Here is a 19,581-nt window from a genome sequence, read left to right as displayed (position 1 = left end):
CAGCTGCAAGTTTCCAAATCACATATGTATTTCCTTTCCCTTGAGTAACATTTTGTCTCTGGGCACTACTAACACCGGAGTTTAGGTACATGTGCAAAACAAGAAAATCGTTTTCACAGTGAAATGCGTTGAGCTCTACGATGGTCAAACTCTCTCGGCTATGTGCTGACCACTGCGCACCGTAATCTTACAACTGCAGTGCTAAATATGCGCATGCTTTCCCCGCAGGTGTATCAACATGAACGTCCTCCATGACCCAGTCACCGGCTGGTCGACATCCAGTGCCACGTGACCGAAGCAGTGCATCCGCACTGCTGCAGCGGTAGCCCACGCGACCAGTGGTCATGTGAGGAGTGATTGTCGGGCGATTGGGGCGGCCCCTATATGGCCAGCACCGAGAACCCTCTGATCCAGGACCACGCTGCCATGACCCTGGGCGGCAGGCAGCAGCCTCCGCAGCATCTTCAGCAGCAGCCGCAGCAGCAGCAGCAGCATGCGCGGGCGACGTCCCTGGGCCTCACGGCGCTCATGTCCTCCTGCCAGCTCAACAATGAGCTGGAGGTCAAGGCGCTGCTCCAAAGGAAGGTGCGAATGACTATACTTATGTTCATGCTTCAAAGCGCAAACCGAACAATCGAGGAAAACCGCGAGAACATGCGGGCCAAGGCATACTGGTGCTCTTGAAAATTTTAAAGGGAAGCTGTGTCTCGTATACTTCCGCATCGTTTGTCGTGTTGTCGTCGTTGTCGTGTGTCTGGCTGAGTAAAATGGGCTGATCTCAGAGACAGCGCAACAGTATACTGCGCCGATCCGGCGAGTCTGTAATCAAACTTGATGAGTTGGCGGGTTGATGCTGAAACAGCAGCGTACGACGGGTGGGCTCTTTTCCTCTGTACATAATGACAATTTTACAAGTAAGGATTGCCGTAATGCATACGAGAAATCTTATGCTATAATCTTAAGGCGTAATACGCACGTCTTTTATCTCAAAGCTTAAAAATATACTTTCAGCAGAGTGTAAGAACTCAAAAGCACGATTTGTGTTCTGGCGCAGCAGTCTGATGAGGCCCGTGGCCGGCAGTTTCTTGGGGCCGCTATCGCTTTGCTGTTATCGGGCGAGTGAAACCGTCTATAGAACTTTTCGTTGTTTACGCATCGAACGACACCGCCCCATGATTTGGATTATGCCTGTTTGTTTGAAACGAATAATAACATTTCAATTGCTTGATTTCCTGGCACATTATTTTTTTATTGCAATAGCATACGTTTCACTAAAAGTCAGGCGTTGATAATGACGTGTTTCGCCATATTTAGTTATGAAACAAGGTTTTGCTACACTTCAAAGGACCGCCCTAATGATATTGGTAGTCTGTCAGACCGTCTGCGGAGGATCTGTGTGGTGCATACATGAAGCAGGGGGGTTGGTTGACTGCTGAACCGTGCAATGTGTGACAAGGATGAACAGACCATGTCAATAGCAATGTTTGTCATTTGGTAAAGGATGAATGTAGCAGTAGGAAGGAAAAAAGTCCAAAAGAGCAGCTTTCTCTGCAATGCAAAAAATTTAAAAATTTTTCCATGGGAGGTTTTGTCAAACGAACTAGAGAAGAACGGCGAAGCGCCGTTTCTGAGAGGCCGGCACACAAAAATGTTTTAAAATAATGGAATGGAAATTTGAAATGCCACTGATACCGTACAGAGCAAAACAGAAACAAGCACACACCGAAAAATACGACAATAAAAAACAAGAAGTGTGATTAACGATGAGTGCGGGACAAATCTTCCATAATGTTGAACGCATATTTGGAAGCGCCTGCTACAAAGTTATGACACTGTGTTATTATGTATACCATCGAGAAGAAATATCGGAAACAATTATTGAAGGCTCACTCACGCTAGGCCATCACTACACCGACGCCGACCACATAACGACAAGACACCGATGCCGACCATCGGCCGACTAATCAACAGGCTATGTCGTTGAGAAGTACTGTGTCACGCTAGGCCGACAACGCCGTCGACGTGACTGACGACAGCGAGTTGTCGCAGCGTGACAGGCTTTCGCGACGCGGACGCCGACAAAACCTGCCTACCGACCGTTGCCTGCGGCCAGTCGTCGTGAGATCGGTCGCAGAGCGAAAAACATCGCTCTGACAACGCGAATGCCGAGGCAACTCCGCTTGCATGTTTACGAAAAATGAATAGACACATGCTTTAGTTCAAATGCAGGGACCGCCGGTGTGTGTCAGCTGGCTGTAGTCAAGGGCACTGCGCGCGTTCGGCGTGAACGCTGCGGGACGCGGATGCCGTCGGCAGTAGCTCTGTCTCGTCTTTAAGTGCGTTGCCTCGTCGGTGCTGTCACAATCTCTTGCAGTGAATGCGCAAAAACATTGTAGAACGAGATGTATTGGTATGCAGTGTCTCTATAGAATTCAGTGTCTTCGAGAGCTAATTCCCGCATGAGGTTTTCGTACGCTCTCTTCGTTGCAGCCACGGAGGCACGCAGCAACTGCTTGGCATATTTTAACGCGACAGCGTTAAGGAGCTCGTGTCGCAGAAAAGCCGGTGTTGGGGTCGTTGGCCGTGAGCGAAAAATCGCGGAAGGCAATTCATAAATAAAAACAACTTGCAAGATGGGCTGGGTGGCAATCAAACCAGGGTCTCCGGAGTGTAAGACCGAGACGCTACAACTCAGCCATGAGTTCGATGGTTCAAAGCGGGACAAAAGCGCCTCTAGTGAATGCGGTGTTGCCTTAGAAACGTGTCGTAGAAAGTTATACTGCGGCGTATATTGGTAACTATGAGCATGTAAATTACAGAAGTCTCGGTTAAGCGAGTACCGAAGTACGTTTCCGCTACATTTCTTCTGCGCTTGGCGCACACGCAGAGCCATCTCGCGGCATACATAGAAGACCCCTTCCTCGCAATGTACGGCGCTGCCCCGACAGATGGCACGCCACTCGCCCGCTTCTCCTCTTCGTCTCGTCAAGAGCATGCCGAGCAAATGAGTGGGCGGTGCGAAAGGGGTGCGATAACGCTATCGCGTTCCGCTCGAAGGCGAAGCTTAAGCGTCCTCCAATTTTTTTTCTTTTCTGGTGGTTGTTCGAGTGCCTCTAAACACACTATAACGCTGCCGTAGCGACGGCTGCAACTTGAACTTCGTCCATTCTCGTTGCGAACAAGCTACAGCGTTGCGAAGAAAGGTACAATTCGGGCCCCGTATACGCAACAATGAATGTTGCAAGTGTGTAAAGAGAAGGCGTAGACCTGCCCCCATCGCGAGCTCTCCGCCCACACGCTGCCGACACGGCCTTCGGCGGACCGCTGGCGTCGGCACAGTGTGACTGGGGCGCTGACACGAAGGAAAAAAAATACGTCGCCCAGAGTCGGCTGACTGAAATCAGCGTCATGTTGGCTTAGTGTGAATGAGCCTTTAGGACTAGTATGTAGCTTGTAAACATGACACGAGAGCCAATAAACTTCTGCTTTGAAACAAGTTAGGTATCCAGTGCGTTCAAATGTAACAATTTTCTGGAAGGGTTAAATGTTTCCGCTGTTAGCGGAATTTTTTTTTTCAATGTTGCAAAATGAGCAATATTACTTGATGCTATATTGACGCGAAAGCGTCAAGGGCCCCGTGTTGCACAATATTCGGCGTCAAACGTCGTTCCGGCAAAAAAAAAAAAAAAATATGAAGCACCCATACCCAGGCCTTCCATGTGGCGCAAGGAACCTACTGAACTAATTAAGTTTTTCAAGCTAAAATACGCAGAATAATTGTAAACTACGGCTTGCACACAACCTGCAGATATGATAGCCCTGGGATTTTAATTTGACTATACCAGAAAACACAATTATGTTACGCGAAAACTCAACGAAGCCGTTGACACACTGAAACTGACCGCGGCGTCCGCCATCTTGCGCGCGCCGGCACAATGGGTCTCTTGGGGGCCACGGAGCGGCCCGCCCGTTTCCTTGCAATACCTCCATCTGGCACTCGCCTTTGCCGCATCGCGACGCAAGCAAGAGGCCGTGGTTCCACCACAAAGCTCGGCTTCCTGCATAGCGTTCGCGGCAAAGGTTTCCCGGTAACCATTGCGCTTACATACGCTCCAGTTGCCGGGAAGCGTGAGAAGCAGTCAGAGTTCTTTGAATGCTACCGCGTCCCACTCTTATCTTTAGTAGTAGCGTGCGCGACTAATTCTCGTGCTCTGCACAAAGTTCTGTTTTGCAAGAGCTGTACTTGGCTCTCCTGGCGTCACCTGGAACCTTTATCAACCAGTCTCGAAGAACTGGTTCCTGTAACCATTCCTTCCTGAACTTTTGGATGTATCTTCAGCGGAGCTAGGACTTCACGAGGCAAGAATCCGCTTATAAGCGCGTCTGAGAAACTGACCAATAGTAAAGCTGCTAAGAACAACCAAAACTATTACGGCTGTAGTTTAGAGGAAGCGTGGAGACATGCAGAAGTAAATGCGAAGCACACAGTGTATGCCGATGAAGATGATAATTTTTCATCGATAAGCTGCACCTTTGCGGCACGTGAACTACGAATTATTGTCGAGAACATTAAAGTTTTCGTACCGCCAATAAAGAAAACGTTATCTGAACAACGCTGAAAAAAAGAAAAACCGCCGTCCACACAAATATATATATATATATATATATATATATATATATATATATATTCCCGCTTGGCAACACAAAAGACCGATAAATTTTGTCGTTTTGCCGCTAAATTGGCACTACAACAGGGAAGCTGCTGATTATTAGGTGCTTTTTCAGTAAGAGCTTTGTGTACTTTATAGGTATAAGCACATAGACCACTTGAGCACCTGTGAGATGATTTTGTATGTGCAGCTTTTATTTTGTGATATATATTTTGGTTGCGCCGAGCAGAGGTGCGCTCACTTGCCCTTATTTTACTGCCAGCGTTCAAGTCTATGTAAGTCTATATTCGTGCAGAAATTTACGTACTTACACTAAACACGCCGTGGTGGCGTAGCGGCATTGGCGTTGTGCTGTTAAGGCCAAGGACACGGGATTGAATCCCGCGGTCGCGGCGGCCGCGTTTCGATAGGGGCTAAATGCAAAAACGCCCGTGTATCGTGTTTTGCGTGCAGGTTCAAAAAACTTCAGGAAGTCAAAATTATTGTGGAGTCACCCCCCCCCCCCACCCGTCACTACGGTGTGGCTCGGAATCATATTGTTGTTTTTGCAGGTAAAGCCAAAGAATCATTTATTTTTCTTTACTTACGCTGAACTCCAGTAAGGCAGGCTACGAAGGTTCGCTTTAATACGGTAGCGAACATAAAACGCGAGAATGAGAAGCAAATGCGAAGCACGTCATCCGAGCAGTGGGGAAGCTCATAAATCGCCTACCAAAATCCGCGGCAGCAGCAATTTTTCGTCGCTTTCTTTACCACACCCATTACACAGGCGGCAGATGTCTATAGGTTATTCGTAGCCTCACTTTCAAATGCTCGTCGTCAGATAATTTACGTGTGGTTGTCACACGCTACCGCCTGATCGTTAACGCCACTCTTGCTTTTTTTGCGCAAACACAGTCCGAAAAATATAGCGCCTTTTTTCTTCTGTTTTTTCTCCGCAAGTTACGCAACTTCGTTGCTCAACTTCAATAACAGCAGCAGCCACGCATTCGGGCGAACAGAGTTACGCCGCCGACAGGGATCACTCTTCTCGCGTACTTGGGGTTCTTTTACGCGGCTGGAATTAGTGTTCCTGTATATGCGCCCGCAGGGAGCAGAGTTGCGCATAGGTCCGCCGTCGTGATCCAGCTCTGCAGCGAAGCCACTCCTCGCGCGCGCAGGAGCCAAATGCTGGACGGTGTTCCGCCTTTTTCTCTAATGGTCGTGAGCTACAAGCGCCAATTGTTCGCAGGCGCTTAGCAAAGGGCACTTCTTAATACAGGCTACGCTCGAACGAGTCATTCGTGCAGTCGGAGGGGGTGGGCTTCCAACCAACCGAAACTTTGTATGTACCTATGTAAACACGCATATACAAACACACGCATGAACGTACAAATAGGGGGTCGGACCGCCTCTGATTCCCCAAAATAAAATACTCCCGTGGCTCGAACAGCGCCAAAGTTCGCTCGCAAAGGCGCAGTACGTTGCCACAAAAGGCGGTGCAATGATTTTCAGCAAGCATATGAAGTTGTCTTATCATTGTCAGAAAGCAAGAAATGTTTTATAAAGTGTTTAAAACTTCACACACGTAAGGTGGACACTTAGCGCATATTGGCTGTCGAAACCAGCCGATTAATTACCGTCGTCAAGAGAGCTATCGTGCCTGCAGTTATGTCAGTGACCGTTAACAGAGCGTCATTTATCACTAACCATCGTTCACAACAGCTGCACGTTTTCGATAATGCGGTGCAGACACAGATTTAAGCGCGTTTCAGATGTTCACATGCGCACATTTTAAGCAAAGCTTACTTTTACGATTCATTCATACCGCCGACTAATCAGCTATATAGTAGCAGCAAATCTGCAAGTAGAAAAAGATTCAAGATGCAAGAGCTTCTAGATCAAATTTATTTCATACAAGGGAATGCATGAACGGCAGCAGGCCAAGTGTGCTGGTTCTTGGAACCTTGGGGGCAGAATTCAAAGAAACTGAAAAGGCAACAAGCTATTAAGAGTAACAACAGGTTATTTTTATTGCACTAATCACATCAAGATGGCAAACATGCAGAGTAATTATTCGCACAGTGCAGACTGTAATCTGACAACACATTTTTCTTGATCTCTTACCACTCAGAGAAAAAGCCAGTAGTTGAAGACACTGTATCAAATCAATGAATTCACTGAAGCAGGCTTTGGCCAAAAAGCCAGGTTACAAAGCTTTGTGACCTATCGCATCAGAGGCAAGGAAATTTTACGTCATTGAACAGTGCATTCACTCCACTCCCGCCCACAGGAAACAGCATTCACCAAAGCACAACGTAGATTTCTAGCGTGTTTAATTAAACAAGTTTTTGTTCCACTGGCTGATACATGGTGCTCGCAAGCTAGCACACATACAATTGCAGCTTAGCTTATATGGCAGCAATTAGTTAACAAAATGAATAAGCGAATGCACTTGAAGACAATAAATTGACTAGAATCAATTTTACTGTTCTCAAAACTTCACACGGAGAAGGAATATATTACAATTATCACAGCTAGAGAGCTAAACATGCATACGCCAACTTAGCACCCGTTTTGTCCTTGTTCCCTTGTGTGCTTTCTGCAAAGATGTCCTAGCTCTTCAGAAATTGCAGTTGACGAGAGAGGTACATATTATTCATTTCAATTTTAAACTCTGAAGGGTGCCTTCAAAGTCAACAAGCCCAGACTTGTTAGCAACAACACTCTTACTATAGTATCAGTGTGCCTCCAGCTAGTTTGCTTGGCTGAAGCATTTACTCCTATGGCTGAATTCCGTGCGGTTTGTGCAGTGTGGTGCGCTGCACCCCGTCATACTTGAATAAGTGCCAGTACGATGTGTTCCGTATCACTTCACCAAGGTCCTTGACTTCACATCGTCGAATACCGTACCTGAAACCCGCAACTGCTCCTCTCAACGCACGATCAACGGTCCGCTGATTGCAATGGCAATGGCACTGACGGAAACGACGAGTTTGCATGAGTCGGCGATGCGCCCGTAAAGTTGGCTTCACAGCGGCGCGGATCATTTGACGTCATTTTTCGCGCTCGGCCAATAGCGGTGCGAGCGGCGCCGGAAAAGGTATGCGCAACTCTGCTCCCTGCGGGAGCATATACAGGAACACTAGCTGGAATCACCTTGCCACGCCCTCTTGCGGTAGACTTCGCCGATCGACGCATGTCGTATTCCGTTCGCGACTCGCTTGTCTCTCACTCCCTCCTCTTCAGCCGTACCACGACGTGCGCATACGTGGTCGAGGGTGTCGTGATATAGGAGGTCACGTCGTCAAGCTCAAACGAAAGGTGGAGCATAGACGGTGGAGGAATAGGAACACATTTGTAGTATTTCTTTCATTCCGTTGTCTTGCGCTTCACTTGTATGTAGTGCTGGGGGCGCCGCGATTACAGGAGAGCTGAGTTGGGGTGCAGCACACGCAATAAGTATTGTATCGTGCGGGACGGCTCGGCGATATTGAATTCCAGTGCAGCGACGCTCGCGTCGTCTGCCGGATTCTATGAGCGACGCTCGCGCGGTTTGCCGGATAATATGAGCCACGCTCGCGTCGTTTGCCGGATTCTATGAGCGACGCTCGCGCGGTTTGCCGGATTCTATGAGCAACGCTCGCGTCGTTTGCCGGATTCTATGAGCGACGCTCGCGTCGTTTGCCGGATTCTATGAGCGACGCTCGCGTCGTTTGCCGGATGCTATGAGAGCAACGACGTGTATAACGTTTTACGGCTTACTCGAACCACGCTTTGACTACACCGCGAGTGGAAGCCGGCGGTGGCTTCGTCGCGTCAGCACGCGGCTTCGGAGCACAAAGTCAAGGGTTCGATTACCGATCGCGCGGACGCTGCATTTCAATGGGGGTGGAATGCAGAAAAAAGCGCTGGTATGCCCAGCCTTGTGTGTGTGTGTACAGTGTGGTGCCTTGGTGAAACGTGAATGTAGTGCACGTGGGAATTTTTTTTTTTACTCCTTGGCGTGAGCGCTGCCTTATTAGCAGCAGGTGACTTGCGATCGCCCGTGCTGGCACTTCTTTTTTACACCCCTTTTCAGAGCAACGACATTGTTTCACCCGTTATGTTTGCAATCATACAGCGATACAAATACAATCAATCATACAAATACAATCATACAAGTGAGCGCCGCACGTTGCGGTAAGTGTTAAGGAACCTCAGGTGGAGGACAAAATAAATCAGGCGCTGTCAGTTACAGCATTTTTAGCAGCCCTTGTGCTGGCTTTGCGCGTTGAACGTCATCAGTAAACCACCGGGACATTGAAGCATGCATTTCATGTTCGATATAGTACATTTAGGCTCGCTCCCAAACAACTGGTGCGTTCGCCTCTCTTTCAATGTTCCTGCTCAAGCAGCTGGAATCAATGGGAAGCTTTGCGCATCATGGAAAGCTGCGTTTTCGCCCGAGTAATTTGTGACCGGCAATGATGCTTTCGATTACGACGTCCATGTACGGATTTAAATCGCATGTATGTGTGCCGCAATAGCATTCTTGTAGGAATTGATGTCTGGTTTCTAGAAACCTTACCTTTACTTAAGGTAGAGACTCTTTTGATGTTGACACGGAGGCCCTGCGAAGCTTCAAGTTTTTACCAGTGACCCGGTGAATTTAGCGAGCAAGAAAGGTAAGGGCGCCCAGCCAATAGTGCGCTTAAACCGAAACATGCCCACATTCAAAATGTTTACCGCGGTAGCGTTAAGGGCTCCGTGTCGCAGAAAATCCGGTGTCGTATGCTGCAAGTCATAGAAAACATAAAGCCAGAACACAATACAAAAGCATGTAAAAGAAAACAAGAAAAATCAAAATTAAATAAATCAAATAAAACGAATGACGCGCTGGAACGCGTCTATTTGTTGCCGTGAGGATATTTCCCGTAGCGTTCGTTATTTCGTTGCGTAATTTCGTAAAGAACAGAGCCCTTAACCGGTAAATCAGTAGCGGTATGGTATTCTGAGGTGGCTCTGCGTATAAGCCAATTCGTCATGACATATCAATTGCGCGGAAGTCCGCAAATCGGAGCCTACTGTAGCACGTGTAACCCTATATTGTAGCACGTGTGTGTGCGTTGCCTCCAGTGGTGTGAGCGCCGGCGTGACAGGCGACAGCCATGCTCCTCTCGCACAGCCGCCACATGGAGAGAGGGCAACGGTAGAAGACGAGGACTGATCCTTCCTGAGGGCTCCGTCACAGCACGTGCACCTTCAGACGGCCCAAATATCTCGTGCGAGATCACGTGAGCTCTCAAAAAGCTACGCTCTATAGTTGGCGTCTGACGGCGACTGCGCTGTGCAACTTGGTCAGAGCGTGCGCCCTTTGCATCGGCGTACTAACGCGACAGCGTTAAGGAGCTCGTGTCGCAGAAAAGCCGGTGTCGTCGGTGTCGGCGGCGTCGGCCGTGAGCGTTAAATCCCAGCAGGCACTTCATGAATAAAAAACAACTTGCAAGATGGGCTGGGTGGGAATCGAACCAGGGTCTCCGGAGTGTGAGACGGAGACGTTACCACTGAGCCACGAGTTTTTGTGTATAGACCGCCACCGACCATCAACCAACGACCACGGGAAGGGGCGAAAGCGTCAAAGAAAAAGAAAAGTCACGCAGATATTACAGCGTTGTGGTAATCGAAGTAAGCAAGGCTTTGGTAAACCGGCAAAACGAAACTGAGCATATCTCCATAGGACACGTGCAGCCGACTTCCGCGCCGAACGCGTCCCAGCGCCATCTGCCAAGGCGGCGGAGAAACGCGACAGAGCGCCACCAGCGACCACAGCGTCTAAGACTTCGGGCTGCTCAGAGTTCTCCCGCAAGAGCAAGTCCGTCTGGTGGAATGTGGCGGGTGCTGTGCGGTCTTGTAGCGCTTTCGGTTAGGCGTGCGTTCGTGCGAAAGCGCGACGACAAATGGCGCATGTGCCAGTCTTCTCAAAGGAGAGTTACGTGGCGTTGATCCTGAGAGAGTATACATGCGCTTCTGGTCCCGATGGTTTGAATATCGAAAATTATTGGGCCGGGAGACCGATTCTCGATCCCGCTACCGGACGAGTGATGCTTATATTTTCTTTGCTTGATCTATTCTGCAAAAAAAAAAAAAAAGACAGCATCCAACAGTGACGGTCAACTAAGTTCGGGAGGGTTCACTAAAAAAAAAAGAATATTCGCTCTAAAACACCTGGTAAAGGCCGCCAAAAGGGCAAATATGCAAAGCTGTTACCCAATTTTGGCTTAATCACAAACGAAACACAACTGAGAGCGAGGCATAGGATCGAGAGCAGCAGGTTTTGGCATCTTCCACACGCGCCGCGTTGGATGGCGACATCATTCTGAAAGCAAATAACTAACGGTTCAACGGAACGGCACCGTGTCGAATCAGCTCAGAATGGTGACAGCTTCTCTCAAAGCAGCACTTTTGTAGCGCTTTCTGTTAGGCGTGCTTTCGTGTGAAAGCGCGACGAGATATAGTGCGCACCTGCCAGTCTTCTCATATAAGACCTGCCTGGCGTTGATCCTGAGAGAGTATACGTGCGGTTTTGGCCCCGATGGTTTGAACATCGAATTATTAGGCAGGGAAAGAAAGTTCACGTTGGAAAGAATGAAAGCGAAGGTTTCCCTTCTGAACAACGCCCCGAAACGTAATCGGTGCAGGAAATGTTCACAAATATTCGTATGCTGTGTCCATGGTTTCTTAGAGTGCGACGTACAGCGGCCCTTCACCGTTAAACAGCGAACGAGACCCCCTAGGAGACGCTTTCAAGACACATAACGTCAAGTAGCCAGTATTTGAGGGTGGAGTCGCTGCCAGCCTTTCGTTTCTTGCGCCTTTCCTTCCCAACGAAGCCTCGTATAAGAGTGATCGCTTTGCAGAAACGTAATTTACAAATGCAGCCTAATCTGATATTCGTTTTTGTGCGTAATGCCTTCCTCCTTTCCTTCTGTTTATCAAGGAGTAGACCATCCACTCTTTCTGTCAAAGTTAACCGCGGAGTGCTTTCGCTACAAAGTATAGCAACCTATTAATTACCGACGGCCGTACGTGTACAGAATGCATGCAGCTCGATGTGCAGGGGTAATGGTAATCACACCGTAATGGCCAATTAAACTCGCCTTAAAAAAATGAGCTGACCCTTAAGTGAATGTAGCGTGGCTCCAAAAACATCGAAAAAAATATTTTGGGCGGTGCAATCGACGTACCCTGCGATTTCCGTAGCCGTGACGCGGCGTTCCACCACGATTGATTTGCATTCAGCGCGTGACCAGCCTGAAGACAGGCAGGAACACATAAGTCATCTTCGTATAGTGCTATCGATCCGTATATAGAGCGAAAAAACAACCAGCAACTAGCAGAATGCCACCATTCAAGCTTGTCAGTAGACAAGCCGGTGCTTTCGCGCTTGAGGTAAGCAAATTTATGGGCGTGCTACACGTGCTACAATATTTGGCTTGAATGTGCACCATCCACGAAAGACGGTGTCGTCTTGTACTCAAATTGAAGTCTCTAAAAAATAACACAGTTTCTTCTCGGACAGTTTTGGCAGGTATAGAAATCTACTGTCTGGTAATTAACGTGCATGCACACTTGCATTTGCATTTATGGCTATCTTAAGTGCGATGGGGGGCGAAATGCAAAAGCGCCCCTGTCCCGTGAATGGGGGGCACGTTAAAGATCCGCCCTGGTGGTCAAAATTATTCCGTGGTCCCCCCACTACGGCGTGCCTCGGAATGAAATTTTCGTTTTGGCACGTAAAACTACACAATTCAATTCAATCTTAAGCGCTAAGTAATACCCCCTTGGCGTTTATTATACCACTGTCGTCGCAACTTTAGTTCATGTTTTAGTTTTCTTACAATCTTTTTTTTTTTATGTGCTCGGGCGTAAGTGCGCCAACTATACGAACCTGGAGCACAAAAACAGCCGTTGTTGTATATTAGCCGAAAGTATTTCATTGGACGCTGTTCAGCGCACAAAACGCTCTAAAGTTAAGTAATTGTCTTCATGAGTGCGCACGTCTTCTCAGACCACACGCGCAATGTTCAATGAGTCATACGAGCAATCGAGTAAAGATGCTTGCGCAGGCAATATTGATATGTTCCAAACAAAAAGCAAGGGCCGCAGTTGTATTCTGAGCCTTAAGCTCACTTTACTGTGCGCAATAAATTAAACTGGCATGAAATGAAACGCGTTATAACCTACACAGTAGATTACATTATACTTCATCTGCATTCTTGTTTAATTATCGCATTCCTAGCCCAATTCGATCGCACATCCCGTGTCCCGTAAATATTTGTGGTCGTATTTTCATCAAGTTTCTTCACTAAAAAAACACGTGCGAAACTCGGAATTGAGGCGCACGATCTACGGAGATTGGGGCGATCAGCTGCTTTACTTGTAAGGCGCACTTAGAAGGGCTCTGCTCGCCACGAACGACGAAAGTACAGACGCCGATAAATGCGACTCCGAAAATATGTCACCGTGTCAACAGGGTGTAACTATCCTCGTCGCCACAGTGGTTCTCGTTGGCCAAGACACCCATGGCTCATACCCGCTATAGGAGATTGGCCATGAACCAGATTTCAAAATTTCAAACGTCAGTTCGAAATTCGGAAAGAGCTCGTCTACGATGACTGTGCAAGTATGCGAAAAGCGAGAACACGTCATGCACCAAGCGTGGGCTGCAGCCTTATCGATGACTCCTCTTTCGCTCTTCCCTCCGGACACGCTGCGCCTTCTGGCGGCGCGGCCGTGAAGTCCGCGCATGCCCAGCGGCGCACACACAGTGTGAACCAAGTTGGCGTCAAACAATGAAGAATGGCACATACTCCGTGGAACATACCCAGAAGCAGGTACATACCCACGTGAACGGCCCACATTTTTGCACTTCACAGCCTTCGAGATCGGCCCACATAGATAGCGCAGCCTAAAAGGCTGCGCTATCTACGGGACCGGCAAACATTTCCGGCGAGACGGTCAGATTATAGATTCGCTTTGAGATTCTTGGACTGTTCGCAAGTCAGCGGTGCGACAAAAGCGACGTAACGGGGGAGCACACGAAAACCGACTCTTATCGCTGTCAAATAACTGCTTGTCTGCAGAGCGGCCGCTTCGTCGCCGACAGCTATATTATACCACAGCACTCATGCACTCTGCCGTATGGAGGGATTCTATAGCGGGGCCACGGTGATATCTGTCTTTCGTGCTTCTTTGATGGGTGCGCGCGCCGTGATCAGACGTCGTCCTGGAGCCGTGGGCGTGGAACCGGTCACCTATCATCCTCCGTTATTGCACGCCTTTTCGTGTCGTCGCGCGGACAACGGGACTTTCATTGAAAATGCCGGACGGCGCTGACGTGCGGACCTGCGTATTATGCGCGATCTGCCCCCTCGAGCGCGCGCGCTAATGACGATGGCCGGAACGTGCGCCGCGGAAGTGGGCAGGATAAACGCATGCGCAAACGAAGGTAGCCGAACGCCGCCTCGTTGGCCGTCATAAATTAAAAGCCCATGGCTACTGTGCCGATTAGCATACGTTCTCCCTCGCCCACTTCGCTGTACCCTCCTCCCCCAAGCGCCGATTCCTTTAGCTATACTGTTCCGCTCTCGTCGACGGTTGCGTGTTACGACGTGTTAGATAATGGGAGAACGCTGACACGGCAGAGGGCGCCACGGCACCATTTCGGTAGTTATGTCACCGGCGGCCGGAAGGGTCTCGAGCTTTCCCCGGCTGTCGTGTTTTTGTGGGCAGCTGAAAAAAACCCACGCGCTGTGTTCTTACATTCGTCAGCCTACTTGTATACTGCGCATTCGCTTCACGGAGAACTGATCGTTTCCATAAGGAAGTTTCAAGCTCGGTGTCCGACTTTGGAGCTCCTGTAGAAGGGGTGGCTCACCAGTGCCAAAAAGTGTTCTTCCTATTCCGTCTTAACGACGGATACGATTGACTGTATAAAGCGCGTCGCGTCAATTTTGTGCGGGATTCAACGAGCACCTTTCTTTCCCTCTCCAGTCTGCGAAAGACGAGTGACGTCTCGGTGTTGTGCTCCCGGATGCATTACAACGTTTTAGCTGACGTGTGTAACCGAGTTAAAGCGTTTGCCCGGCATGGTTCTACACCGCACATCGAATGGCTGTGTGATGTGCACAAAAGCCTTCTTTCGACCACGTGAAGACCCTCAAACACACTATAGAAGTCACCAGCGGAAGGACAAACCTGAGGTTTGATCGTGCGCGAGTGTTAGCGAGACCCTCGTAGATAGGGATTTGTGTTCTGCGCGACTGAAGCGATTACGTAGTGTGAATAGCTTAAAATTATCCAATCGTCCTGTTGCCACGAGTTTTCGGAAAACCTGTGGGCCGTGTTTATTCTTGGGACATGTCTCCAAACTCGGGAAGCGGTGGATTCCAGTCGCTTTACTTCACTGTTCCGGAGAATCTTGCACTAATGAAGTGGAATGGACTTCCCAGGAAGAAAAGCGTAAGTATCAGCTCTTTCTTCCTATCTTCGAAGTAAGAGTACAGAATTTAGTGCATCTTATGTATTCTGGGCGCTTAAACTGCGGTATTTTGGTGGTTGCAATAAAGCGTAGTTGTCTTCCTCTAACGTCGAGCAGACACCAGTATGCTGCTTCATAAACAGAGCACAGCACACAGTAAGTTTAAGTGCAAGTTGTAGATTTACTCGCTATAAGTGTGCATAAAGTAGTGGCCGTAAAGGTATTTTGCAGAATGATGTCACAAGGCGAAATAGTGCAGTAAGGTTTCTTATGATAAAGCTCATGGAGGAAATAAAAATAACGAATAATATAAAAGAAATGCTCAACGAAGCTCTGGCGCCACTCCGAACCGCTGCTACTGTAGAACGCGAATAGTAATCTTAAATAGTCAAAATACCTGCGACTCGATAGGTGCGTAATATTGACGGGCACTTACATATGCAGGAAAGCCGTATTAACTAGCTGGAACCGAAGAGCCCCTTTTCCAGACTTACGTAACGAGAGGCTCGGCTCAAGGACGCCCTTTGACATAGAAGCCTTTTATGGCCGGACCTATAAGCGGCTTTCTCTCAAACGGATAAAGCGGCAATAAGATTACCAAGGGCTCACAGTGCTTAGAAGGTGGTGAGATATGAAGCAAGCTGGTATTCAACCCAGGGACTGCTAGTTTTCCCGCCGCTCCAGTAAGGATTACATCACTGGTTCAAATCAGTCGCCTCATATGAGCCTTATTTTGTCGGTCCCTTTTGCTCTATCTATTGCCAGGTACAGTAACAATAATATATCTCAAAAGAAGTTAACAAGCACAATAAGCTTGGGCCACAAAGTGCAACTATAATTTCTTCTGATTCTTGACAGCAATTAGACCACAGCATAGGGCTTGTATTGGGCATTTTCGTTGCGCATGTAATGCAGCATTTATAAAAGCATTGCTCGTGCAATTGCGCCAGAGCTTCCGATGTGCATTTTGAGAACCGCGTAAGTTTGCCTCACGTCATGAAAGAACTCGGTGTGCCACTAAGTTGACGATTCGGGGGAATAGGAAACAGCGTAATGGTGATGTGCGCACAAGGTTTCAGTTATTCACCACGTATTCAACTCGGAACCGTACAAGACTGCGAGCTCATATTTGGAATGGGGATGATCTGTAACGAATGTTTAACGTTTCTGATTTACTTATGAGTTCAGCCAATTATTACAGAATACTCGCTTTCTGCCTGTTTTCATGTGTTCCACGAGTCGCATTTCTCCATGTCCTCGGTGAAATAAGCGAAGCAGCTTGTTTATATTTAATGCACATAATGGTCCTCTTCTGTAACATGCGTAGGGCAAGGTTCAATATGTCTGCGTTAATTACGGCTCTTGCAGTAAATTACGTACGAAAGCGCTCCTGATATTTATGAATGTGTTTTGCCGGAGTCCATAAAGGATTCTGGTCTTACAAAAGTGTGGAAAGTGGGACATGTTGGAGACTCACGACTGTATAAAGCTAAAGCGCGAGGAAGACATAGGGAACAGGAGTAGACACTCTAGGTTTGTTCGACGAAAAATCTTACGACCAGCGCAGAATTCATTCTGCTGTCCTGGCAGAGCTACAAGTGCCACTAAAGTAAAGTTTGGTGAAACAGGGGGGGGGGGGGGGGGAGTGTATATTATCAAAACAGTGAGCTCAAGAACTTAAACGCGTTGGCATGAATGAATAAAAAAACTCCTTCATCCAGTGCTTGCGGGTGTTATACGCTATTTCCTACCACCTGAGAAAACTATGTTGGATCGAGTTTACATTTGGCGAAAATGGAGCGTATGTTAAGAGGAATGTGTGGCGAAACTTGAACAGTTCTGGCCTAATTAACAGAGCTGCATTATATTTACTGAACCACCGTTTTCTCCCTATTTCCATGTGTAATTCGGGCCGCATCCGGTGTCCTCTGTGAGCTAGCCGAGTCGCCGTGTTTATATTTGGAGAAAATGGGAGCATGTTATAGGTTATGTAAAGGCAAAATTCGAATTCTCCGGGCTAATTCTGACTTTTGTCGTAAATTACTTGTCCAGGTGCTCCAGGTCATCGCACGTGCGTTTTATGAACGGCGTAGAGTTCAGTTAAACAGTGCTGAAAAAGCTGAGACTCTGTCCGCGATCTAATTTAGCGAAATTGGGGGGAACATCCTAGATGTGTGCCCGCGAAGTCAAAAGTGTGTGATTACTGGTTTTGATAAAATTTCTTTAAGTCTAAGGGCATGAAAACGTGGAGTGTGGGCAACGTTTATAACGTGTAAATTCGGTGAGTCATAAATGGACAACGTCTCAAGCTGCGTGGTTACCAGGAAACTGAAACTTTTAATAGAACTACTTCAAAGAAACAGCTACCTGGAAATAATGCAGTGACGCTGCAAGGTCACCCACATCTTTTTTTTTTCCTGCTCGCCGGGAATAGACCTTTCGAAGTACTCCTTTTCGAACTTACTTATCAGCATAGTACCTGTATATACGTATACAGTCGGCTCATAGGCATACCTAGAAAGCACAGACTTGCTGATAGAAGAGGCCATGGTATTTAACCATTCCGCTAAATAGGTGCAATGCACAAGTGGTTGCAACACGTTCGTTGTCAAGTGCAAACGGCAGCGAAGAGCGCGGGTGGTAACAAAAATAAGCGCACACGGGTTAAAAAATTTGTCTACCACAACCCCTGAGATACGAAGATACGAGTTCACGACGCCTCATCTACTGCCGCGGTGCCGGACACGCTAACCAGTGGGCTATTCGGCAAATTTTGATCTTGAAAAAGTGTGCTAGGTCTTGATCTCCACACAGACTTCGGGAGTGATTCCACCTGTCATGTGCTTCGGAAGCCGCAGCTGGCATTTCAGAGAAGTTCATCTTTGACATTTCAAAGAAGCTCCATGGTAAATGAGCCTGCTCACTTGCCAATTACTTTCTATTTGTTTTATTCCTGATCTGTTTCTTTGCTGTGCTTTTACATAGAGTACTATTTACTATCAAGTTGTCGGGAAGATGAAGTGACGATGTGTTTGTTTTCCGCATTCATGACGAAAACAAAAAAATATTTTTCCTTCACGTTTACCACAGTTAACCCCTGCCAATCCCTTATGTTGTGTACCCAAGCCAACCTCTTGCGGGCACAATTAATTTCTTAGACGACGACGACAACATCCAACAACGACTACGGCTGCTACTACTACTACTACTACTACTACTACTACTACTACTACTACTACTACTACTACTACTACTACTACTACAAGGTGTTTTCCTGTCATTACTAATCGCCTTCCTCTAAATCCATCGGAATCTTGGCCGATCCCCTATAGTGGGTACGAGCCATAGGTAGACGGTAAACAAACAAACAATGCCAGTGGCAGCAACAATAGCAACAACAACAACACTCGGAGGGCGTGTTGTATTTCATACAGTATATGGGGGCAGTGTCAGAGTAGTAGCTCAAGTCCTCCAAATATTTTGCTCCTTCTTTAGAACTTAGACTACCTTCGGCGTTAACGTATTCTTTCTCGCTTCATCCCCGACTGCCGCAACCTTATGGAAGTATTCCAAAGCTCGCTTCGCCTCAACGATATGCATCGTCATCAACTCTGTCATGCTGGTACGTCCCGGTGCTCCGCTATGGACAGCCTGAAGGAGGAAGCAGCGTTCCTTTCTTAGCTTCTGGTCAAATTATCGAAACGTTCTTCTGACCAGGCTCGTATTAATTTCGTGTCGTCACGAACTCTCGCGCAGCCCTCGCTGACGGCCGCCCGCGACCGCTCGGGCAAGACGGCGCTGCACTACTGCGCCGAGAACCTGACGACGGGCTGCGCCGAGCTGTTGCTGCTGTACGAGCCGGGCCTGACGTCGGTGCAGGACGAAGAAGGCTACACCACGCTGCACTTCGCCGTCATCTCCGGCAACCGCACCATGGTGCGCTTCCTGGTGGAGCGCGGCGCCGACGTCAACTGCGTCGACAACGAGAAGCACTCGTGCGTGCACTGGGCCACAGGTGAGGGACCCGCGCGGCGCTCTGTTTTCAAAGCGAAGCTCCCTTGGCGAACCCCTCCCGAAACGTTACTGACCGTGGCTGCCGCTAAAAGAATCGCGTGTCCGATGCGGGGTGGGCTTGAACTTCGGTCTGCTAGCGCAGCAGCCCAGTGTTCCAGCCGTTAGGCCGTAATAGATCGCATACTTCTCTCGTACCAAGGCCAAGTAGCTTTTTCAGATTATTAGATCTTGCTGCGCGTCTAGCAGAACGTGTACAGCAGCACGACTGCGCGAGAGCGCGTGCGCCAGTTTTCACTAGACGCATGTGCTAGTTTGTGCTAGACGCATGTGCAGAGTTTTGTCACGTCTGGACGTTTTTAGATGTGCTGGAGGGGAGGGGGGCGGGGGGGGGTGTAT

General features: G+C 48.3%; 1 protein-coding gene across 1 annotated transcript in view; it reads left to right on the top strand.

Moving 5' to 3' along the window:
- The first annotated feature begins 384 nt into the window (after nt 1–384).
- The window catches only part of LOC142588749 (uncharacterized), a 62,132-nt gene continuing 42,935 nt past the window's right edge, over nt 385–19,581 (top strand). Inside the window, exons 1-2 of the mRNA XM_075700568.1 lie at nt 385–585; nt 18,928–19,186. Of these exons, the coding sequence (XP_075556683.1) occupies nt 385–585; nt 18,928–19,186 (460 nt within the window). The remainder of the gene's footprint in view (nt 586–18,927; nt 19,187–19,581) is intronic.

This window comes from Dermacentor variabilis, chromosome 7, assembly GCF_050947875.1.
Source record: "Dermacentor variabilis isolate Ectoservices chromosome 7, ASM5094787v1, whole genome shotgun sequence".
Taxonomy (NCBI): Eukaryota; Metazoa; Arthropoda; class Arachnida; order Ixodida; family Ixodidae; genus Dermacentor; species Dermacentor variabilis.
Note: the sequence above shows the minus strand (reverse complement) of the source record. Positions and strands in the feature narration are given on the sequence as shown.